A 25,408-nucleotide genomic window follows, 5' to 3' on the forward strand; every position below is an offset into this window, starting at 1 on the left:
AACTGCGAGTGTGATTGCAGTGCTGGCTGGTATCTGCTATCGTGTTGCTAAGGTGTTGCTAAGTGGTTGCTAAGGTGTTGCTATCGTATCCAGGGTGGTTGCTAAGGTGTTGCTAAGTGGTTGCTAAGGTGTTGCTAAGTGGTTGCTAGGTGGTTGCTAAGGTGTTGCTAGGTGGTTGCTAAGGTGTTGCAATGGTATCCGGGGTGGTTGCTAAGGTGTTGCTAGGTGGTTGCTAGGCGGTTGCTAAGGTGTTGCTATGGTATCCGGGGTGGTTGCTAAGGTGTTGCTAGGTGGTTGCTAAGGTGTTGCTATGGTATATGGGATGGTTGCTAAGGTGTTGCTAGGTGGTTGCTAGGGTGTTGCTAGGCGGTTGCTAAGGTGTTGCTATGGTATCCGGGGTGGTTGCTAAGGTGTTGCTAGGTGGTTGCTAAGGTGTTGCTAGGCGGTTGCTAAGGTGTTGCTATGGTATCCTGGGTGGTTGCTAAGGTGTTGCTAGGTGGTTGCTAGGTGGTTGCTAGGGTGTTGCTAGGCGGTTGCTAAGGTGTTGCTATGGTATCCGGGGTGGTTGCTAAGGTGTTGCTAGGTGGTTGCTAGGTGGTTGCTAGGGTGTTGCTAGGCGGTTGCTAAGGTGTTGCTATGGTATCCGGGGTGGTTGCTAAGGTGTTGCTAGGTGGTTGCTAGGTTGTTGCTAGGATGTTGCTAGGCGGTTGCTAAGGTGTTGCTATGGTATCCGGGGTGGTTGCTAAGGTGTTGCTAGGTGGTTGCTAAGGTGTTGCTAGGCGGTTGCTAAGGTGTTGCTATGGTATCCGGGGTGGTTGCTAAGGTGTTGCTAAGTGGTTGCTAGGTGGTTGCTAAGGTGTTGCTAGGCGGTTGCTAAGGTGTTGCTATGGTATCCAGGGTGGTTGCTAAGGTGTTGCTAGGTGGTTGCTAGGCAGTTGCTAAGGTGTTGCTAGGTGGTTGCTAGGTGGTTGCTAGGGTGTTGCTAGGTGGTTGCTAGGTGGTTGCTAAGGTGTTGCTAGGCGGTTGCTAAGGTGTTGCTATGGTATCCGGGGTGGTTGCTAAGGTGTTGCTATGGTATCCGGGGTGGTTGCTAAGGTGTTGCTAGGTGGTTGCTAGGTGGTTGCTAGGGTGTTGCTAAGGTGTTGCTATGGTATCTTGGGTGGTTGCTAAGGTGTTGCTAGGTGGTTGCTAGGTGGTTGCTAGGGTGTTGCTAGGCGGTTGCTAAGGTGTTGCTATGGTATCTGGGGTGGTTGCTAAGGTGTTGCTAGGTGGTTGCTAGGTGGTTGCTAGGGTGTTGCTAGGCGGTTGCTAAGGTGTTGCTATGGTATCCGGGATGGTTGCTAAGGTGTTGCTAGGTGGTTGCTAGGGTGTTGCTAGGCGGTTGCTAAGGTGTTGCTATGGTATCCGGGGTGGTTGCTATGGTGTTTCTAGGTGGTTGCTAGGTGATTTATATGCATAAATTAGATTAAATGGTGTTTGCACGTTGCTACGCAACGTGCAAATACATCAATCAGCTATGCACGCTAGGTTGCTTTGGCCGTTCGGGGGTGTCCAAACTTTTGACCCGTGGCTCCATTACACACAGTACTGGGGGGCCGGGGTGTCCAAACTTTTGACCCATGGCTCCATTACACACAGTACTGGGGGGCCGGGGTGTCCAAACTTTTGACCTAATACTGTTTTATCCCATAGCTGCTCCATTACACACAGTACTGGAGTTCTAGCTACCTGTCCTTCGATCTAGCTGCCGTCCTCCGATTGGCCCCATTCATTCCAATGGGGCCACTTCGTACGACAATCGTACGAAATCCGTACGTCGTAACTTTTCGTAACGCATATTTTCGGAAAGAGCTCAATAAGTTCTACAGGTCCTCAATTGGTTTCATCTTCGTATTTCAAAAATTGCGACGTCCACGGGCGTGCAAAGTTCTGCCCATTCATTTTCAATGGGCAAAAAAACGCGTACTTACGAAGTTTTTACGAAAAACGTAAGTCCGATCGGAAAGCTGTATACAAGCCCACCATTCCCGATAAGGACGCACGTTTTCTCTTTTGGACGAAGTCGATATTTCGAAAACTGCGGCACTAGTTAACCGGACAAAAAACAGGTGGAATAATAATAATAACTAGATTGCAGTTCCTACAGAAACTGCGAGTGTGATTGCAGTGCTGGCTGGTATCTGCTATGGTGTTGCTAAGGTGTTGCTAAGTGGTTGCTAAGGTGTGGCTATGGTATCCGGGGTGGTTGCTAAGGTGTTGCTAAGTGGTTGCTAGGTGGTTGCTAAGGTGTTGCTAGGCGGTTGCTAAGGTGTTGCTATGGTATCTGGGGTGGTTGCTAAGGTGTTGCTAGGTGGTTGCTAAGGTGTTGCTAGGCGGTTGCTAAGGTGTTGCTATGGTATCCAGGGTGGTTGCTAAGGTGTTGCTAGGTGGTTGCTAAGGTGTTGCTAGGCGGTTGCTAAGGTGTAGCTATGGTATCCGGGGTGGTTGCTAAGGTGTTGCTAGGTGGTTGCTAGGTGGTTGCTAAGGTGTTGCTAGGCGGTTGCTAAGGTGTTGCTATGGTATCCGGGGTGGTTGCTAAGGTGTTGCTAGGTGGTTGCTAGGGTGTTGCTATGGTATCCGGGGTGGTTGCTAAGGTGTTGCTAGGTGGTTGCTAGGTGGTTGCTAGGGTGTTGCTAGGCGGTTGCTAAGGTGTTGCTATGGTATCCGGGGTGGTTGCTAAGGTGTTGCTAGGTGGTTGCTAAGGTGTTGCTAGGCGGTTGCTAAGGTGTTGCTATGGTATCCGGGGTGGTTGCTAAGGTGTTGCTAGGTGGTTGCTAAGGTGTTGCTAGGCGGTTGCTAAGGTGTTGCTATGGTATCCGGGGTGGTTGCTAAGGTGTTGCTAGGTGGTTGCTAGGGTGTTGCTAGGCGGTTGCTAAGGTGCTGCTATGGTATCCGGGGTGGTTGCTAAGGTGTTGCTTGGTGGTTGCTAGGGTGTTGCTAGGCGGTTGCTAAGGTGTTGCTATGGTATCCGGGGTGGTTGCTAAGGTGTTGCTAGGTGGTTGCTAGGTGGTTGCTAGGGTGTTGCTAGGCGGTTGCTAAGGTGTTGCTATGGTATCCGGGGTGGTTGCTAAGGTGTTGCTAGGTGGTTGCTAGGTGGTTGCTAGGGTGTTGCTAGGCGGTTGCTAAGGTGTTGCTATGGTATCCGGGGTGGTTGCTAAGGTGTTGCTAGGTGGTTGCTAGGTGGTTGCTAGGGTGTTGCTAGGCGGTTGCTAAGGTGTTGCTATGGTATCCGGGGTGGTTGCTAAGGTGTTGCTAGGTGGTTGCTAGGTGGTTGCTAGGGTGTTGCTAGGCGGTTGCTAAGGTGTTGCTAAGTGGTTGGTAGGTGGTTGCTAAGGTGTTGCTAGGCGGTTGCTAAGGTGTTGCTATGGTATCCGGGGTGGTTGCTAAGGTGTTGCTATGGTATCCGGGGTGGTTGCTAAGGTGTTGCTAGGTGGTTGCTAGGTGGTTGCTAGGGTGTTGCTAGGCGGTTGCTAAGGTGTTGCTATGTTATCCGGGTCGGTTGCCAAGGTGTTGCTAGGTGGTTGCTAAGGTGTTGCTAGGCGGTAGCTAAGGTGTTGCTATGGTATCCGGGGTGGTTGTTAAGGTGTTGCTAGGTGGTTGCTAGGCGGTTGCTAAGGTGTTGCTATGGTATCCGGGGTGGTTGCTAAGGTGTTGCTAAGTGGTTGCTAGGTGGTTGCTAGGGTGTTGCTAGGCGGTTGCTAAGGTGTTGCTATGGTATCCGGGGTGGTTGCTAAGGTGTTGCTAGGTGGTTGCTAGGTGGTTGCTAGGGTGTTGCTAGGCGGTTGCTAAGGTGTTGCTATGGTATCCGGGATGGTTGCTAAGGTGTTGCTAGGTGGTTGCTAGGTGGTTGCTAGGGTGTTGCTAGGCGGTTGCTAAGGTGTTGCTATGGTATCCGGGGTGGTTGCTAAGGTGTTGCTAGGTGGTTGCTAGGTGGTTGCTAGGGTGTTGCTAGGCGGTTGCTAAGGTGTTGCTATGGTATCCGGGATGGTTGCTAAGGTGTTGCTAGGTGGTTGCTAGGTGGTTGCTAGGGTGTTGCTAGGCGGTTGCTAAGGTGTTGCTATGGTATCCGGGGTGGTTGCTATGGTGTTTCTAGGTGGTTGCTAGGTGATTTATATGCATAAATTAGATTAAATGGTGTTTGCACGTTGCTACGCAACGTGCAAATACATCAATCAGCTATGCACGCTAGGTTGCTCTGGCCGTTCGGGGGTGTCCAAACTTTTGACCCGTGGCTCCATTACACACAGTACTGGGGGGCCGGGGTGTCCAAACTTTTGACCCATGGCTCCATTACACACAGTACTGGGGGGCCGGGGTGTCCAAACTTTTGACCCATGGCTCCATTACACACAGTACTGGGGGGGGCCAGGGTGTCCAAACTTTTGACCTAATGCTGATTTATCCCATAGCTGCTCCATACACTCACAGTACTGGAGTTCTAGCTACCTGTCCTTCGATCTAGCTGCCGTCCTCCGATTGGCCCCATTCATTCCAATGGAGCCACTTCGTAAGACATTCGTACGAAATCCGTACGTCGTAACTTTTCGTAACGCATATTTTCGGAAAGAGCTCAATAAGTTCTACAGGTCCTCAATTGGTTTCATCTTCGTATTTCAAAAATTGCGACGTCCACGGGCGTGCAAAGTTCTGCCCATTCATTTTCAATGGGCAAAAAAACGCGTACTTACGAAGTTTTTACGAAAAACGTAAGTCCGATCGGAAAGCTGTATACAAGCCCACCATTCCCGATATGGACGCACGTTTTCTCTTTTGAACGAAGTCGATATTTCAAAAACTGCGGCACTAGTTAACCGGACAAAAAACAGGTGGAATAATAATAATAATAATAATAACTAGATTGCAGTTCCTGCAGAAACTGCGAGTGTGATTGCAGTGCTGGCTGGTATCTGCTAAGGTGTTGCTAGGTGGTTGCTAAGGTGTTGCTAGGTGGTTGCTAAGGTGTTGCTATGGTATCCGGGGTGGTTGCTAAGGTGTTGCTAGGTGGTTGCTAGGTGGTTGCTAAGGTGTTGCTAGGCGGTTGCTAAGGTGTTGCTATGGTATCCGGGGTGGTTGCTAAGGTGTTGCTAGGTGGTTGCTAGGTGGTTGCTAAGGTGTTGCTAGGCGGTTGCTAAGGTGTTGCTATGGTATCCGGGGTGGTTGCTAAGGTGTTCCTAGGTGGTTGCTAGGTGGTTGCTAGGGTGTTGCTAGGCGGTTGCTAAGGTGTTGCTATGGTATCCGGGGTGGTTGCTAAGGTGTTGCTAGGTGGTTGCTAGGGTGTTTCTAGGCGGTTGCTAAGGTGTTGCTATGGTATCCGGGGTGGTTGCTAAGGTGTTGCTAGGTGGTTGCTAGGTGGTTGCTAGGGTGTTGCTAGGCGGTTGCTAAGGTGTTGCTATGGTATCCGGGGTGGTTGCTAAGGTGTTGCTAGGTGGTTGCTAGGTGGTTGCTAAGGTGTTGCTAGGCGGTTGCTAAGGTGTTGCTATGGTATCCGGGGTGGTTGCTAAGGTGTTGCTAGGTGGTTGCTAGGTGGTTGCTAGGGTGTTGCTAGGCGGTTGCTAAGGTGTTGCTATGGTATCCGGGGTGGTTGCTAAGGTGTTGCTAGTTGGTTGCTAGGTGGTTGCTAAGGTGTTGCTAGGCGGTTGCTAAGGTGTTGCTATGGTATCCGGGGTGGTTGCTAAGGTGTTGCTAGGTGGTTGCTAGGTGGTTGCTAAGGTGTTGCTAGGCGGTTGCTAAGGTGTTGCTATGGTATCCGGGGTGGTTGCTAGGGTGTTGCTAGGTGGTTGCTAGGTGGTTGCTAAGGTGTTGCTAGGCGGTTGCTAAGGTGTTGCTATGGTATCCGGGGTGGTTGCTAAGGTGTTGCTAGGTGGTTGCTAGGTGGTTGCTAGGGTGTTGCTAGGCGGTTGCTAAGGTGTTGCTATGGTATCCGGGGTGGTTGCTAGGGTGTTGCTAGGTGGTTGCTAGGTGGTTGCTAAGGTGTTGCTAGGCGGTTGCTAAGGTGTTGCTATGGTATCCGGGGTGGTTGCTAAGGTGTTGCTAGGTGGTTGCTAGGTGGTTGCTAGGGTGTTGCTAGGCGGTTGCTAAGGTGTTGCTATGGTATCCGGGGTGGTTGCTAAGGTGTTGCTAGGTGGTTGCTAGGTGGTTGCTAGGGTGTTGCTAGGTGGTTGCTAAGGTGTTGCTATGGTATCCGGGGTGGTTGCTAAGGTGTTGCTAGGTGGTTGCTAGGTGGTTGCTAAGGTGTTGCTAGGCGGTTGCTAAGGTGTTGCTATGGTATCCGGGGTGGTTGCTAAGGTGTTGCTAGGTGGTTGCTAGGTGGTTGCTAAGGTGTTGCTAGGCGGTTGCTAAGGTGTTGCTATGGTATCCAGGGTGGTTGCTAAGGTGTTGCTAGGTGTTTGCTAGGTGGTTGCTAAGGTGTTGCTAGGCGGTTGCTAAGGTGTTGCTATGGTATCCTGGGTGGTTGCTAAGGTGTTGCTAGGTGGTTGCTAAGGTGTTGCTACGGGGTTGCTAAGGTGTTGCTATGGTATCTGGGGTGGTTGCTAAGGTGTTGCTAGATGGTTGCTAGGTGGTTGCTATGGTGTTGCTAGGCGGTTGCTAAGGTGTTGCTATGGTATCCGGGGTGGTTGCTATGGTGTTTCTAGGTGGTTGCTAGGTGATGTATATGCATAAATTTGATTAAATGGTGTTTGCACGTTGCTACGCAACGTGCAAATACATCAATCAGCTATGCACGCTAGGTTGCTCTGGCCGTTCGGGGGTGTCCAAACTTTTGACCCGTGGCTCCATTACACACAGTACTGGGGGGCCGGGGTGTCCAAACTTTTGACCCGTGGCTCCATTACACACAGTACTGGGGGGCCGGGGTGTCCAAACTTTTGACCTAATGCTGTTTTATCCCATAGCTGCTCCATACACTCACAGTACTGGAGTTCTAGCTACCTGTCCTTCGATCTAGCTGCCGTCCTCCGATTGGCCCCATTCATTCCAATGGGGCCACTTCGTACGACAATCGTACGAAATCCGTACGACGTAACTTTTCGTAACGCATATTTTCGGAAAGAGCTCAATAAGTTCTACAGGTCCTCAATTGGTTTCATCTTCGTATTTCAAAAATTGCGACGTCCACGGGCGTGCAAAGTTCTGACCATTCATTTTCAATGGGCAAAAAAACGCGTACTTACGAAGTTTTTACGAAAAACGTAAGTCCGATCGGAAAGCTGTATACAAGCCCACCATTCCCGATATGGACGCACGTTTTCTCTTTTGAACGAAGTCGATATTTCGAAAACTGCGGCACTAGTTAACCGGACAAAAAACAGGTGGAATAATAATAATAATAATAATAATAATAATAATAATAACTAGATTGCAGTTCCTACAGAAACTGCGAGTGTGATTGCAGTGCTGGCTGGTATCTGCTGTGGTGTTGCTAAGGTGTTGCTAAGTGGTTGCTAAGGTGTGGCTATGGTATCCGGGGTGGTTGCTAAGGTGTTGCTAAGTGGTTGCTAGGTGGTTGCTAAGGTGTTGCTAGGCGGTTGCTAAGGTGTTGCTATGGTATCTGGGGTGGTTGCTAAGGTGTTGCTAGGTGGTTGCTAAGGTGTTGCTAGGCGGTTGCTAAGGTGTTGCTATGGTATCCGGGGTGGTTGCTAAGGTGTTGCTAGCTGGTTGCTAGGTGGTTGCTAAGGTGTTGCTAGGCGGTTGCTAAGGTGTTGCTATGGTATCCGGGGTGGTTGCTAAGGTGTTGCTAGGTGGTTGCTAGGTGGTTGCTAAGTTGTTGCTAGGCGGTTGCTAAGGTGTTGCTATGGTATCCGGGGTGGTTGCTAAGGTGTTGCTAGGTGGTTGCTAGGGTGTTGCTAGGCGGTTGCTAAGGTGTTGCTATGGTATCCGGGGTGGTTGCTAAGGTGTTGCTAGGTGGTTGCTAGGTGGTTGCTAGGGTGTTGCTAGGCGGTTGCTAAGGTGTTGCTATGGTATCCGGGGTGGTTGCTAAGGTGTTGCTAGGTGGTTGCTAGGTGGTTGCTAGGGTGTTGCTAGGCGGTTGCTAAGGTGTTGCTATGGTATCCAGGGTGGTTGCTAAGGTGTTGCTAGGTGGTTGCTAGGGTGTTGCTAGGCGGTTGCTAAGGTGTTGCTATGGTATCCGGGGTGGTTGCTAAGGTGTTGCTAGGTGGTTGCTAGGTGGTTGCTAGGGTGTTGCTAGGCGGTTGCTAAGGTGTTGCTATGGTATCCGGGGTGGTTGCTAAGGTGTTGCTAGGTGGTTGCTAGGTGGTTGCTAGGGTGTTGCTAGGCGGTTGCTAAGGTGTTGCTATGGTATCCGGAGTGGTTGCTAAGGTGTTGCTAGGTGGTTGCTAGGTGGTTGCTAAGGTGTTGCTAGGCGGTTGCTAAGGTGTTGCTATGGTATCCGGGGTGGTTGCTAAGGTGTTGCTAGGTGGTTGCTAGGTGGTTGCTAAGGTGTTGCTAGGCGGTTGCTAAGGTGTTGCTATGGTATCCGGGGTGGTTGCTAAGGTGTTGCTAGGTGTTTGCTAGGTGGTTGCTAAGGTGTTGCTAGGCGGTTGCTAAGGTGTTGCTATGGTATCCGGGGTGGTTGCTAAGGTGTTGCTAGGTGGTTGCTAAGGTGTTGCTATGGTATCTGTGGTGGTTGCTATGGTGTTGCTAGGTGGTTGCTAGGTGATGTATATGCATAAATTAGATTAAATGTTGTTTGCACGTTGCTACGCAACGTGCAAATACATCAATCAGCTATGCACGCTAGGTTGCTCTGGCCGTTCGGGGGTGTCCAAACTTTTGACCCGTGGCTCCATTACACACAGTACTGGGGGGCCGGGGTGTCCAAACTTTTGACCCGTGGCTCCATTACACACAGTACTGGGGGGCCGGGGTGTCCAAACTTTTGACCTAATGCTGTTTTATCCCATAGCTGCTCCATACACTCACAGTACTGGAGTTCTAGCTACCTGTCCTTCGATCTAGCTGCCGTCCTCCGATTGGCCCCATTCATTCCAATGGGGCCACTTCGTACGACAATCGTACGAAATCCGTACGTCGTAACTTTTCGTAAAGCATATTTTCGGAAAGAGCTCAATAAGTTCTACAGGTCCTCAATTGGTTTCATCTTCGTATTTCAAAAATTGCGACGTCCACGGGCGTGCAAAGTTCTGCCCATTCATTTTCAATGGTCAAAAAAACGCGTACTTACGAAGTTTTTACGAAAAACGTAAGTCCGATCGGAAAGCTGTATACAAGCCCACCATTCCCGATATGGACGCACGTTTTCTCTTTTGAACGAAGTCGATATTTCGAAAACTGCGGCACTAGTTAACCGGACAAAAAACAGGTGGAATAATAATAATAATAATAAGAAGAAGAAGAAGAAGAAGAAGAAGAAGAATAAGACTTAAGAAGATCAATACTGTGATTGCATTACTGCAATCACACTAATAAGAATAAGACTTAAGAAGAACAGTACTGTGATTGCATACTGCAATCACACTAATAAGAAGAAGAAGAAGAATAAGACTTAAGAAGAACAATACTGTGATTGCATTACTGCAATCACACTAATAATAATAATAACTAGATTGCAGTTCCTGCAGAAACTGCGAGTGTGATTGCAGTGCTGGCTGGTATCTGCTAAGGTGTTGCTAGGTGGTTGCTAAGGTGTTGCTAGGTGGTTGCTAAGGTGTTGCTATGGTATCCGGGGTGGTTGCTAAGATGTTGCTAGGTGGTTGCTAAGGTATTGCTAGGCGGTTGCTAAGGTGTTGCTATGGTATCCGGGATGGTTGCTAAGGTGTTGCTAGGTGGTTGCTAGGGTGTTGCTAGGCGGTTGCTAAGGTGTTACTATGGTATCCGGGGTGGTTGCTAAGGTGTTGCTAGGTGGTTGCTAGGTGGTTGCTAGGCGGTTGCTAAGGTGTTGCTATGGTATCCGGGGTGGTTGCTAAGGTGTTGCTAAGTGGTTGCTAGGTGGTTGCTAAGGTGTTGCTAGGCGGTTGCTAAGGTGTTGCTATGGTATCCAGGGTGGTTGCTAAGGTGTTGCTAGGTGGTTGCTAGGGTGTTGCTAGGCAGTTGCTAAGGTGTTGCTATGGTATCCGGGGTGGTTGCTAAGGTGTTGCTAGGTGGTTGCTAGGTGGTTGCTAGGGTGTTGCTAGGCAGTTGCTAAGGTGTTGCTATGGTATCCGGGGTGGTTGCTAAGGTGTTGCTAGGTGGTTGCTAGGTGGTTGCTAAGGTGTTGCTAGGCGGTTGCTAAGGTGTTGCTATGGTATCCGGGGTGGTTGCTAAGGTGTTGCTAGGTGGTTGCTAGGTGGTTGCTAGGGTGTTGCTAGGCGGTTGCTAAGGTGTTGCTATGGTATCCGGGGTGGTTGCTATGGTGTTGCTAGGTGGTTGCTAGGGTGTTGCTAGGCGGTTGCTAAGGTGTTGCTATGGTATCCGGGGTGGTTGCTAAGGTGTTGCTAAGTGGTTGCTAGGTGGTTGCTAAGGTGTTGCTAGGCGGTTGCTAAGGTGTTGCTATGGTATCCGGGGTGGTTGCTAAGGTGTTGCTAGGTGGTTGCTAGGTGGTTGCTAGAGTGTTGCTAGGCGGTTGCTAAGGTGTTGCTATGGTATCCGGGGTGGTTGCTAAGGTGTTGCTAGGTGGTTGCTAGGTGGTTGCTAAGGTGTTGCTAGGCGGTTGCTAAGGTGTTGCTATGGTATCCAGGGTGGTTGCTAAGGTGTTGCTAGGTGGTTGCTAGGTTGTTGCTAGGGTGTTGCTAGGCGGTTGCTAAGGTGTTGCTATGGTATCCGGGGTGGTTGCTAATGTGTTGCTAGGTGGTTGCTAGGTGGTTGCTAGGGTGTTGCTAGGCGGTTGCTAAGGTGTTGCTATGGTATCCGGGGTGGTTGCTAAGGTGTTGCTAGGTGGCTGCTAAGGTGTTGCTAGGCGGTTGCTAAGGTGTTGCTATGGTATCTTGGGTGGTTGCTAAGGTGTTGCTAGGTGGTTGCTAGGCGGTTGCTAAGGTGTTGCTATGGTATCCGGGGTGGTTGCTAAGGTGTTGCTAGGTGGTTGCTAGGGTGTTGTTAGGCGGTTGCTAAGGTGTTGCTATGGTATCTGGGGTGGTTGCTAAGGTGTTGCTAGGTGGTTGCTAGGTGGTTGCTAGGGTGTTGCTAGGCGGTTGCTAAGGTGTTGCTATGGTATCCGGGGTGGTTGCTAAGGTGTTGCTAGGTGGTTGCTAGGTGGTTGCTAGGGTGTTGCTAGGCGGTTGCTAAGGTGTTGCTATGGTATCCGTGGTGGTTGCTAAGGTGTTGCTAAGTGGTTGCTAGGTGGTTGCTAAGGTGTTGCTAGGCGGTTGCTAAGGTGTTGCTATGGTATCCGGGGTGGTTGCTAAGGTGTTGCTAGGTGGTTGCTAGGTGGTTGCTAGAGTGTTGCTAGGCGGTTGCTAAGGTGTTGCTATGGTATCCAGAGTGGTTGCTAAGGTGTTGCTAGGTGGTTGCTAGGTGGTTGCTAGGGTGTTGCTAGGCGGTTGCTAAGGTGTTGCTACGGTATCCGGGGTGGTTGCTAAGGTGTTGCTAGGTGGTTGCTAGGTGGTTGCTAGGGTGTTGCTAGGCGGTTGCTAAGGTGTTGCTATGGTATCCAGGGTGGTTGCTAAGGTGTTGCTAGGTGGTTGCTAGGTTGTTGCTAGGGTGTTGCTAGGCGGTTGCTAAGGTGTTGCTATGGTATCCGGGGTGGTTGCTAAGGTGTTGCTAGGTGGTTGCTAGGTGGTTGCTAAGGTGTTGCTAGGCGGTTGCTAAGGTGTTGCTATGGTATCCGGGGTGGTTGCTAAGGTGTTGCTAGGTGGTTGCTAGGTGGTTGCTAGGTGGTTGCTAGGCGGTTGCTAAGGTGTTGCTATGGTATCCGGGGTGGTTGCTAAGGTGTTGCTAAGTGGTTGCTATGCGGTTGCTAAGGTGTTGCTAGGCGGTTGCTAAGGTGTTGCTATGGTATCCGGGGAGGTTGCTAAGGTGTTGCTAGGTGGTTGCTAGGTGGTTGCTAAGGTGTTGCTAGGCGGTTGCTAAGGTGTTGCTATGGTATCTGTGGTGGTTGCTATGGTGTTTCTAGGTGGTTGCTAGGTGATGTATATGCATAAATTAGATTAAATGGTGTTTGCACGTTGCTACGCAACGTGCAAATACATCAATCAGCTATGCACGCTAGGTTGCTCTGGCCGTTCGGGGGTGTCCAAACTTTTGACCCGTGGCTCCAGTACACACAGTACTGGGGGGCCGGGGTGTCCAAACTTTTGACCCATGGCTCCATTACACACAGTACTGGGGGGCCGGGGTGTCCAAACTTTTGACCTAACGCTGATTTATCCCATAGCTGCTCCATTACACACAGTACTGGAGTTCTAGCTACCTGTCCTTCGATCTAGCTGCCGTCCTCCGATTGGCCCCATTCATTCCAATGGGGCCACTTCGTACGACATTCGTACGAAATCCGTACGTCGTAACTTTTCGTAACGCATATTTTCGGAAAGAGCTCAATAAGTTCTACAGGTCCTCAATTGGTTTCATCTTAGTATTTCAAAAATTGCGACGTCCACGGGCGTGCAAAGTTCTGCCCATTCATTTTCAATGGGCAAAAAAACGCGTACTTACGAAGTTTTTACGAAAAACGTAAGTCCGATCGGAAAGCTGTATACAAGCCCACCATTCCCGATAAGGACGCACGTTTTCTCTTTTGAACGAAGTCGATATTTCGAAAACTGCGGCACTAGTTAACCGGACAAAAAACAGGTGGAATAATAATAATAACTAGATTGCAGTTCCTACAGAAACTGCGAGTGTGATTGCAGAGCTGACCGGGGTACCCAAACTTTTGACCAGTTGCTCCATTACACACAGTATTGGGGCACTGGGGTGTCCAAACTTTTGACCCGTGGCTCCATTACACAGTACTGGGGCTCTGGGGTGTCCAAACTTTTGACCCGTGGCTCCATTACACACAGTGCTGGGGCTCTGGGGTGTCCAAACTTTTGACCCGTGACTCCATTACACACAGTGCTGGGGCTCTGGGGTGTCCAAACTTTTGACCCGCAGCTCCATTACACACAGTGCTGGGGCTCTGGGGTGTCCAAACTTTTGACCCGTGGCTCCATTACACACAGTACTGGGCTCTGGGGTGTCCAAACTTTTGACCCGTGGCTCCATTACACACAGTGCTGGGGCTCTGGGGTGTCCAAACTTTTGACCCGTGGCTCCATTACACACAGTGCTGGGGCTCTGGGGTGTCCAAACTTTTGACCCGTGGCTCCATTACACACAGTACTGGGGGGCCGGGGTGTCCAAACTTTTGACCTAACGCTGTTTTATCCCATAGCTGCTCCATTACACACAGTACTGGAGTTCTAGCTACCTGTCCTTCGATCTAGCTGCCGTCCTCCGATTTGCCCCATTCATTCCAATGGGGCCACTTCGTACGACAATCGTACGAAATCCGTACGACGTAACTTTTCGTAACGCATATTTTCGGAAAGAGCTCAATAAGTTCTACAGGTCCTCAATTGGTTTCATCTTCGTATTTCAAAAATTGCGACGTCCACGGGCGTGCAAAGTTCTGTCCATTCATTTTCAATGGGCAAAAAAACGCGTACTTACGAAGTTTTTACGAAAAACGTAAGTCCGATCGGAAAGCTGTATACAAGCCCACCATTCCCGATATGGACGCACGTTTTCTCTTTTGAACGAAGTCGATATTTCGAAAACTGCGGCACTAGTTAACCGGACAAAAAACAGGTGGAATAATAATAATAATAATAAGAAGAAGAAGAAGAAGAAGAAGAAGAATAAGACTTAAGAAGATCAATACTGTGATTGCATTACTGCAATCACACTAATAATAATAATAAGAAGAAGAAGAAGAAGAAGAATAAGACTTAAGAAGATCAATACTGTGATTGCATTACTGCAATCACACTAATAATAATAATAAGAAGAAGAAGAAGAAGAAGACTTAAGAAGAACAATACTGTGATTGCATTACTGCAATCACACTAATAATAATAATAATAATAATAAGAAGAATAAGACTTAAGAAGAACAATACTGTGATTGCATTACTGCAATCACACTAATAATAAGAAGAAGAAGAAGAAGAAGAAGAAGAAGAATAAGACTTAAGAAGATCAATACTGTGATTGCATTACTGCAATCACACTAATAATAAGAAGAAGAAGAATAAGACTTAAGAAGAACAATACTGTGATTGCATTACTGCAATCACACTAATAATAATAATAATAAGAAGAAGAAGAAGAAGAAGAATAAGACTTAAGATCAATACTGTGATTGCATTACTGCAATCACACTAATAATAATAATAAGAAGAATAAGACTTAAGAAGATCAATACTGTGATTGCATTACTGCAATCACACTAATAATAATAAGAATAAGACTTAAGAAGAACAATACTGTGATTGCATTACTGCAATCACACTAATAATAATAAGAAGAATAAGACTTAAGAAGAACAATACTGTGATTGCATTACTGCAATCACACTAATAATAATAAGAAACAGACTTAAGAAGATCAATACTGTGATTGCATTACTGCAATCACACTAATAATAATAATAAGAAGAAGAAGAATAAGACTTAAGAAGAACAATACTGTGATTGCATTACTGCAATCACACTAATAATAATAATAATAATAATAATAATAATAAGAATAAGACTTAAGAAGAACAATACTGTGATTGCATTACTGCAATCACACTAATAATAATAATAATAAGAAGAAGAAGAAGAAGAAGAAGAATAAGACTTAAGAAGAACAATACTGTGATTGCATTACTGCAATCACACTAATAAGACTTAAGAAGAACAATACTGTGATTGCATTACTGCAATCACACTAATAATAATAAGAAGAAGAATAAGACTTAAGAAGAACAATACTGTGATTGCATTACTGCAATCACACTAATAATAAGAAGAAGAAGAATAAGACTTAAGAACAATACTGTGATTGCATTACTGCAATCACACTAATAATAAGAAGAAGAAGAATAAGACTTAAGAAGAACAATACTGTGATTGCATTACTGCAATCACACTAATAATAATAATAAGAAGAATAAGACTTAAGAAGAACAATACTGTGATTGCATTACTGCAATCACACTAATAAGAAGAAGAAGAAGAATAAGACTTAAGAAGAACAATACTGTGATTGCATTACTGCAATCACACTAATAAGAAGAAGAAGAAGAAGAATAAGACTTAAGAAGAACAATACTGTGATTGCATTACTGCAATCACACTAATAATAATAATAATAAGAATAAGACTTAAGAAGAACAATACTGTGATTGCATTACTGCAATCACACTAATAAGAATAAGACTTAAGAAGAACAATACTGTGATTGCATTACTGCAATCACACTAATAATAATAAGAAACAGACTTAAGAAGATCAATACTGTGATTGCATTACTGCAATCACACTAATGAACAGAACTAAACGGTGCAGGTCTGGTTCGGAGCTTAATGTCCGCTTTACTCTAACGAGCAGAAATAAGAGTTTCAGATTTACCTCAGATTCAGTGAATATGAGCGGGAGCAGAGCGCGGGGTCCTGCAGCACGGAGCGTTTTCCCTCAGAGGAACTCTGATCCACGCGGGGACTCAGAGCGCTCTCTGGTTAGCAGTGTTAGCGGTCCTGGTGTTCAGTGGAGGCGGAGAGAGCGCGAGTCAGTCCGGGGAACAGTCTGTCGGAGCGGCGCTGCAGCGGAGAGTTCACGGCTAGCGCAGAGCAGCTAATACACGAGGCTAAACACAGCTAGCCGAGCTGGCTAAGCTAACAGTGCTAACAGAACTTTACTTATAGAGAGATTATCCCAGCTTTATCCACCAGCACACTCTCAGTATGGACTTCAGTGTCCTTAAAATTACCGGTTAGTTTAATTAATACTGATTATTAGTGAATTTAGTTCAGCCTGTGAGGAACTTTATCCTCCTCGCCTCTCCCGCGCTGCTACTCCCGTATCTCCGCTGTTCTCTCTCGTCCCGTGGGCGGGCCTGTTCCAATCCTCTACTCCACCCTCACCTGTACACTTCTCCCTCAGTAGATCCCTTAATCACTTTTAAGTGACCTTCTTGCAAAAACACAAGAAAAAATGAAATATGTATTCTGTACTGCTTTTCTTTTTAAACTATTTACACAAACACAATGACTATTTTGAACATGTTTAGTACTCTTTTAAACCATCACTTTGCATTTATAAGACTTTAATTATTACTGTATTTATTAGTGTATCTATTTTAGAACTAGGGAGTTTTACATTTTTTACCCTGGGCTACATGAGAAATATGCAAGAGGGGTGTATCCCATAGTGAGATACCGAATGAATGCTTGAAAGAGAACAGAAATTACAAGAAAAAAAATTGCAAGAAATAAAACAAATTTACCGGACTTGAAACACTGTTACTAGTGCTGAAACATTACATTGGTCAGTAAAAAAGCAACTGCTTTGTTTGTACATTTAGCTAGGCTAGCTACCAATAATAATGGTCAGTTAAACAGCAAATGCTGTATTTGGATATTTAGCTAAGCAAGTTACCAATAATAATAGTCAGTAAAACAGGAAATGCTTTGTTTATACATTTGGTTAGTAAAATAGCAAATGCCAGAACCAATAATAAAAAAACCTTTTTCTCTATTTCAATCTTAAATGGACTATTATGTTTCACTTCAACACAAATCCATTTCACACTGGATTTCTCCGTTGGCCACCTTTTAGTATGTAACAAATAATAACATAAGACAATCTCAGGCCTATAGGTTTCATGTAAAATATATGTTGAAAAAACACAATGAGATGCAGATCTGCAATAAAAAAGCTGTTTATTAAAACACCCAGATGAGTAAACATAGATGTGAAGCAATAGAAAGATAATAGTTTGTAGTGGATAAAAACAATTAAGAAACTACATGATTTGGATATTCTTAGTAAATGTGGAGCTTAAAAAACCTTAATAAGGATAAGATAAGAGAGTATAAAACTTGAGTAATACAACAACCAAATATCCATCTATATCCCTCTATGCTAACAGATTTTTAATCAGACATAGACAAACGAGAACAGCAGCAGAGGGAGTGAATGAGCCTGCAACCTTACTGCGCTACACAAACCTGGAGTGGGTTGATTTCAGTATGGGAACTACGACTGAAGCGTTTTATTTAACGGTTGGAAAGGAATTTGTTGGCCTCTCTGCAGAGTCTAGATGCTCTTCCGGTCCACACGGCAGTACCCAGCACAGTGTTGTCTCTCTGTGGCTCTGGATCTCACTTTTGGGAGCACTCTCTCTGGAGTTCCTCAGGTGCTGTTTTCATTTCTTCTTTCATACAGATGGGCCTAAAAGTTTAGTTGCAATCTACGAATCCTACTCTACTCCTAACAACTATGACATTTAAATTTTAAAGACTAAGTTATGCTAATCTAATATCTGGTCCAATATCTGGTCCAAACACTGGCAGTGCCCTCGCTCAAACCCAAATTACCTCCCCTTCTTCAGAACTGAGCTCTGTCTCACAAAGAATGTCCTGGAATATCAAACATACGAGAAAACATAACATGGAATTCAATAAACCTCATTCCTGGGTAAGATTCATTTTGCTGAACCTGTAAAATCCATTGTTAAATTCAGTTCATGTTTGTTTCTTGTGGAACGTGTCCCAAGTGACAAAGTGAAACATTTATGTAGAATAAGGTATTCTGTCTGAAAGATTTACGATTTGCACTTTTAATTGCTGTGGGACAAATGTGGGATAGTTTTCTCTCCTGTGTGAATTCACTGGTGTCGTTTGAGATCACTCTGTTTAGTAAAACTCTTTCCACAGTCTGAGCAGTGATACGGTTTCTCTCCTGTGTGAATGCGCTGGTGTTTTTTGAGTTCACTCTGAGTAGTAAAACACTTCCCACAGTCTGAGCAGTAATATGGTTTCTCCCCTGTGTGAATGCGCTGGTGATTTTTGAGTTTACTCTGTGTAGTTAAACTCTTCCCACAGTCTGAGCAATGATGCGGTTTCTCTCCTGTGTGAATGCGCTGGTGGTTTCTGAGATTACTCTGATGATTAAAATTCCTCCCACAGTCTGAGCAGTAATACGGTTTCTCTCCTGTGTGAATGCGCTGGTGTATTTTGAGATTACTCTGTACAGTAAAACTCATCCCACACTGGAAGCAGTGATACGGTTTCTCTCCTGTGTGAATGCGCTGATGTAGTTTTAGAGTCCCCAGTCTATTAAAACTCTTCCCACAGTCTGAGCAGTAATACGGTTTCTCTCCTGTGTGAATACGCTGGTGTCGTTTGAGAGTACTCTGTTCAATAAATCTCTTCCCACAGTCTGAGCAGTGATACGGTTTCTCTCCTGTGTGAATGCGCTGGTGATTTTTGAGAGTACTCTGTTTAGTAAAACTCTTGACAGAGTGCTGATGTTTCTCCATGTCAGGACTTGGCTTTATTTGTATGTTAAATGTATCAAACAATTTCTGCGTGTTCTGGAGATTCTTCTGGATGGCTTGTGCTTCACCTCTTTCAGCAGTTTAACACTGCTCTTTGATAAATATCCTGTTTGTTGGTGAGGAATTTTAGGAGAACATTTTTATTTCTGAAAAACACAAAGAAAATGGCATTGAATGATAAAAAGCAGGTCAATAAACTGAAGAGAACTGCCTAAAATCAGTTACACTATACAGACAAAACTACTGGGACATCTTCATATTACCATAAAAGGGTGCTGGTGGTCCTCTAGCCACCTGTTTAGTGCCTTTATAAGGACTGCCCACTGTTCAGACACTCTTGATTCTTATCTGGTCTCACTAGACACTGAGAACTTAAAGAAAGAAAGAAAGAAATAGTGAGGTTACCCCTAAATCTTAAGCTTTGAGGCATGTGTTACAACCCTATAGGTCACAATGGCTGATTATTGTTTTTTTCTTTCTGTTTGAGTGTGCCTTCCTACTGCAGGTTACTGCATGATGCCATTTAACCAAACTGGTTGGTCACCACCAGGGGGAACCAACCATAAAAGGGAACAGGAAGTGCGAGGGTGGTGCTTGGCTTCCAACATGGCTCCTGTGTGTTTCTGGTTCCCTGCCGCATGGTCTATGCAAAGTTTGTAGCCGGTGAAAGTGTTAGAACTAAGCTGATGGTAAAATCATGTTCTTTGGTGTGAACACTGTTGTGTCTGGTCTCTCAGTGGGGAGGAAATAAGCTTATTCTTACAAGTTCTCTCAGTGGGAGAAAGAGTTTATTTTTCTATGCTTTCTCTTGGTTTGTTTAATTAGGGAGTTAGGTTAGAAATTTGTATTTCTTTTTCTTTTCTTTGTTAGGTAAGTTAGTTTTCTTAATCTTTAAATTAGTTTTGTTTTGTTTATAATTTTTTATTTCATCCCTAATTGTTGCCTCCCCTTTGACCTAAGCCTTGTATTCTTTACAATTTGTTAAATAAACTAAACCTTTTGACTAACAGGAGTATGTGTGGTTGGGGAACCAGGAGGGCATGGGGGCCTCTTTTTTCTATGTTACAGGCTGACCTAGACCAGGTCGTAACACACGTGCCGAAAAAACAACACGCATTACTTTGAATCACAGTGCAGATGCTTGATTCGTTCTACATTGATGACGTGACCAATGCTGTCCAAATCCTTTTCCTTTACACTAATTTATAAAAGATCCCACACATATTAACCAAACCTGATTTTTTTTTTTACAACTCCTGATAACAGTTCATTATTTTCCACCACATTAGCTTCAGGCTAACAGTGATGGGCACTCCTGAGTTCAAGACATGTTTTTTTTGGTATATGTAGATCAAAATCCTTTGAATATAGTGAGAAAAAAAAGTATTTGTGTAAAAAGTCTGTGATTTGTCTTCAGATGGGAAGAGTCAGACTTTAGTCTGTTAAAAGTACTGTAGTCATGTAGTTGTACGGACAACATAACACAGACTACACTGCTCAACATCACCAGACTGAGAGAGTTAAGCTAACCTAGCTTTAATTTATAAGTTACAACTAGCTAACCTAGCTTTAATTTATAAGTTACAACTAGCTAACCTAGCTTTATTTTTTAATTATATAAATTATAAATTATTATTATTATATTATAAATTATTATAACTAGCTAACCTAGCTTTAATTTATAAGTTATAACTAGCTAACCTAGCTTATTTTTAAACAACATAAGTTATAATACATTACTATAATTATTATTATATTATAAATTATTACAACTAGCAAACCTAGCTTTATTTTATACATTATAACTAACTGATCCAGTTTTAATTTACAAGTTATGTGTAGCTAACCTAGCCTTAATTTAAATAGCTAACCTAGAAGCTAACCTAGACTTAACTTATAAGTTAACACTAGATAGCCTGCAGCATTAGCAGCACTGTTCACCGGGCTTGGAGAGTGGGGCTAGCGCCAGCTAGATAGCATTAGCAAGGTTATCTAATGATGGCTAAAACCTTAACACTCCTTCAGTTTTGGGAAGTAACGGATTACATGTAACGGCGTTACGTAATCAGATTACAAATTATAAGTAACTGTAATCCGTTACAGTTACTGCTTCAGTAAGTGGTAATCAGATTACAGTTACTCTGCTAAAATAAAAGGATTACATTGCGGTACTTTATTTTTGCTCTTCCAATCCAACACTGACAAAACGCAAACACAACGAGACGAAATTAACTGACATTTTGGTCAACGAATAAAAACGAGATGAAAATGTTTGGCAGGGACTAAATCCAATCAGACAGATTTAATTCTGTGAAAGGTAGGGACCAGTTAGGAAGAGATCCAATCACTGCTACTTTAGCGGAGGTGGAGAGGCGGGATAAGCGGGGTACTCATCCAATCAGTACCCGCCTCTCCTGCAGTAGCGCCGCGCGCTCAGTTACAAACCGGGGAATTAGCCTGTCGTTACGGAGCTCGTATGGGAAGTTAACTCGACAGTGTTCAGCAGGGAGAGAGAGAGAGGGGAGAGGCGATATATTTCTCCTTTGACGTTGCAAAAAACAAGATAACGTGTAAACCGCATGGAGCGACTCCATCTCCGGTAAAAACACCACTAATCTTTCAGCTTCTGCAGAGCAGTCACACAGATCTCCTCCATGCAGAGATCAGCGTTTTAATACTGATGTTATTTCATGAGCTGATGTGTTTAACTCGGCAAAGCACTAAAACACAGAACTGATACAGAACTCACTCATTAAGATCCGATCGTTTGTTTAGTCTCACAGTGGGAAAGATATAGCTAGTGTTAAAGCAGGAACAAGTCAGAAAGGAACTCAATAATATCTCCAAAATAAAACAATAAAATAAGTGAATCTATGAACCCAAAAGTCTGTGTAAAGTTCCTTACAGCACTTTCTCATCAGTTTCTCACTTTAACTCATGAAGTCTCTCAGTACATCCTGAGAGCATCTCTACAGGACAGTGTGTGAATGTGTATTTTTGATCTCATTTATAGACTGTAGCTACAGTAGGTGTGCTGGGTTACTACTGGAGATAAAACTAGATCATTTAAAAGCTGTTTTTGCTTCCACAGCTCTGTTCAAACTATAATTTAACTATCGGAGTGTCTATTTGCACCCGGGTGCAAATAGCACGTGCCACACAGCAAGGCTATTTTCACCCCTTAATTAAAAAAAAAGAAAGAGAACTCATCTGCGCATGTCTACCAATGAATGCGAGGGAGCGAAAACGCGCAAATTCACAGATGGGGAAACGGAGACCATAGGAAATGGTAAGCAGAATTTGGTTATTATTTATGTATAAAAGGCCCATCACTCAATTTAACTCTACATTTTAAGATAAATATTTAAGACAGAGTGAGAATTATTATCTATCGAACACTGTTGACTGAAAACGAATAAGCTAAGCTAGTGTTTTGGTGGGTCTCAGTTTAAGTTATTTGATTGAATTAAAGTTTGAGGCAGTTAGGTAACTTGTATCTAACCTTATCTTAGTTATTAAGTAAAAAGTTTTGTATTTTGTTGCTTATTCTGATTAATTTAGCTAGCTAGCTAGCTTATTGCTGGCTAGTACAGAGCCCGGGAGGGGCCGTGGGTAAAAAAAAAAAAATTAAATCAAGCGAACGATGTAGCAGTTCATGCCAACAATTTCTCTAATTCGTGCGAACGATTTCTTTTATTCCAGCGAACGATTAAGCCAACTCTTATTTCTAGTTCATGCATGCACAGGCAGGATAAACACAGTCTCCGGCGATGTTCATGCCTTCTGCGGTGGCGTTTTAGGGCAACTCTTAATTAGAGAATAAAGTCTAATATAACGAGATTAAAGTCGTAATATTACGAGATTAAAGCCGCAGTATTTTGATTTTAATTGTAACTGCTTGGCCTGCAGCGCAGGGCACGGAGGGAAAAGAGCACATACCGTCAGTTAGAAACGTAGATAAATGACGGTGATCTCAGGATCTCATAACAGATCATGCATGATCACCGTCAGTTATCTACGTTTCTAACCTGCTTATTATTAATGTTCTAGTGTTACAGCTTTCGGCTCTGCGCTGCGAGATTCCTCTGTGCGGGGAGAGCGCGCGGCGCGACACGGAGGCTTTCCACCGCATTTTAGTTTTTGCTACCAAACGAACATAAATACTGTAAATTCCAGTCATGAATAAAGGAAATAAACCTTTTACTGAAACAAGACGACTGTCTCGGTGTGTGTCTCGGCTAATCTCGTAATATTACGACTTTAATCTCGTTATATAGACTTTATTCTCTAATTAAGAGTTGCCCTAAAACGCCACCGAAAAAATACACAAAGAAAATCTAGGCAGTCACACTAAGGCATTTGAAAACTACTTATATATTTATAGGAATTTCATGAGGGAAAGGGCCATTACCGGAGAGAAGCTAGAGGGATGGACAAGTGGAAGCATTCCAACTGTGACTCAAGAAGATGGCTCCAGCTGCGGTGTATTTGCTTTGATGGTAATACCATTTAATTTGTGTTATATGATAAACTTAAAAACTGTGAATTTGTTACAGAGAAGAACTATCATTGTATTATATAGTCAGAGCAAGAAAAACATTACAGAACCGCTGTTGAATATACAGTTTTTAACTGTAAACTGCTAACAAGCGTTTCTCAGTACTTGAGATACTTCTAAACTTCTAAACTTTAGACAGAAACACACCTACCTCATACAATGAAATTTAATTTCATCCACAAAAGCACTTTCTATTCAATTAATTCCTACAAAACACTAATGTATGCTCTCTGCTTCAGAGCTACATGCAGTCCCGTCCAAAAGTATTAGAACAGCAAGTCAAATTCCCGTGTTTTTGTTGTACACTAAAGACATTTGGGTTTAAGATCAAAGGATGAACATGAGGCAAAACATAGAATGTAAGCTTCTATTTTCTGGTATTTAAATGTTGAAAAATACTCCACCTATTGTCTGAACCCACCCATTTCTCAACTGAGCAAAACTATTGAAACATGTGACTGACAGGTTTCTTATTGACCACGTGTTGCCTTTAAGGTTGATTGTTCATACATTAAATAGCTCTGCATGACTATTCTACATTTGGCCTGGGTTTAAACCTATAAAGTAGGTCTTTTTTATAAGAGAAACATGAAGACCAGAGAGCTGTCTATGAGAGAAAAGCAAGCCATTTTGAAGCTGAGGAAAGAAGGAAATCAATCAATCAGAGTCATTGGACAAACTTTGGGCATAGCAAGCACAACAATTTGGAATGTCCTGAATAAGAAAAAAAACTACTGGTGTAGAGTAGACAAAAAATAGTATACAGTCACTCAGTAAAAAACTACAAAAGCTACAGAGGTAGCTGTTTAATACTGTATTTAAATACATTAGGTATTGAATATTAGGTAAAGAGTAACTTTGTTGGTAATCTCATGTGTACAGAAAATGTAAGCATGGTAAAAACATGCTAATTGAATGCATATTGTATGATAGCAAAATGAATTATATCAGTAGTATAGTCCACAACAGACAGATGATGTGTATTTAGAGTTTTGAAAATGTGACTACAGTAAACTGTGAATTTGAAGAAGAGAATATTTTGACAAATTAGCCGTTGCAAATGTTATGTTGCCATGTATTTCCCTGTGCTGAGGGCGCAGTTGTGAAATAAAAGTAGCTTGTTATTCTGGAGTTTGATCGTAGGGTAAAAAGGTATACTTGTTTGCTCTCTCAAAATTCTTTCACTTCTGATCAAGCACTAAATTGTAGGCCTGGCTTAAGTCCAGTGTTTTCCAACCTGATGTTCCTGGAGACAACCTGACCTGCAGATTTTAGTGATATTCCTGTTCCACAAAACACTTGAATTCACTAACCAGCTTCTTAAAAAGAAGTGGATGTGTGTTCACTCTGTGTGTGTGTGTGTGTGTTTGTGTGTGATTTTTCAGAATGCTGAAGCCCTTTTGAAATTTGGAGTTCCTGCATCCATAAGCCACAGCCAATTGAACGAGATCCGGCTATACATTCGGGATCGAATTGTAGCAGCAGGGACTAATAAAGACTAAATCTTGTGAGGTCCCCGCCAGCCCCCCCACCCTCCCATTTCCCCCCACCACCCCCACCCCCCATCCTACCCATTGCCCCCACACTCCCCCACTCCACATCCCACCTCAACCTAAAAATACCATAATTCCAGAGAACACAGTTCCACTTCTCTATAGCTCAATGCTGGGGCTTTATACCCCACTTGCTCACGCCTGGTATAGGCATGTTAAGAAACCTTGTTCTTTGGGTTGTTTGTTACATGTTTTTAAACATGATGTAAATAATAAAAAACCCAGTTCACTTCTTTAAAAAAATTACAAACTATCTAGAAAAAAATAATTTAAAAAGTCAAATCTGTCATCTGCATTCTGTGAAATTAAATTAAATTAAAGTGGCTGATAATAATGTACTGGTAGAAAGTAATTTTATATATATATATATATATATATATATATATATATATATATATACACATATACATATACATATATACGTATATATATATATACACATATACACACACACACGCACACACACATAGAAAGTAAATATATATATATATATATATATATATATATATACACACACACACATCATACAGTGTGCTACATAAGGGTGCTACAGACTTTATATTAACTTACATTTTGTTTTAATATTATAATTTATCACTGGCGGTGTATATTATAATGTAGTATATACTGTAGCATGTGATTACTGTCATTAGTGGCAAGCGACTTAGGATAATTAAAATGCTATTCAAATTCTAAGAGCATGGTAAAGAAAAACAAAGAAGAGACTCCCAAGTGAAAAACAAAATTCAATAAGAACAAACTTTGAGGTCCACCCCATAATCCCAAACAAAAGTATGTTCACC

At 43.8% G+C, this 25,408-nt stretch overlaps 2 protein-coding genes across 2 annotated transcripts in view; one reads left to right on the top strand and one right to left on the bottom strand.

Annotated features, from left to right (window-relative positions):
- The window catches only part of LOC125801477 (zinc finger protein 239-like), a 558,408-nt gene that overhangs the window by 40,830 nt on the left and 492,170 nt on the right, over positions 1 to 25,408 (top strand). The gene's annotated exons all lie outside the window — the stretch shown is intronic.
- The window catches only part of LOC125801526 (zinc finger protein 3-like), a 63,661-nt gene continuing 55,740 nt past the window's right edge, over positions 17,488 to 25,408 (bottom strand). Inside the window, exon 2 of the mRNA XM_049478332.1 lies at positions 17,488 to 17,896. Coding sequence (XP_049334289.1) covers positions 17,823 to 17,896 — 74 coding nt within the window. The 3' untranslated portion in view covers positions 17,488 to 17,822. The remainder of the gene's footprint in view (positions 17,897 to 25,408) is intronic.

The sequence above is a fragment of the Astyanax mexicanus genome, chromosome 4 (genome assembly GCF_023375975.1).
Source record: "Astyanax mexicanus isolate ESR-SI-001 chromosome 4, AstMex3_surface, whole genome shotgun sequence".
Taxonomy (NCBI): domain Eukaryota; kingdom Metazoa; phylum Chordata; class Actinopteri; order Characiformes; family Acestrorhamphidae; genus Astyanax; species Astyanax mexicanus.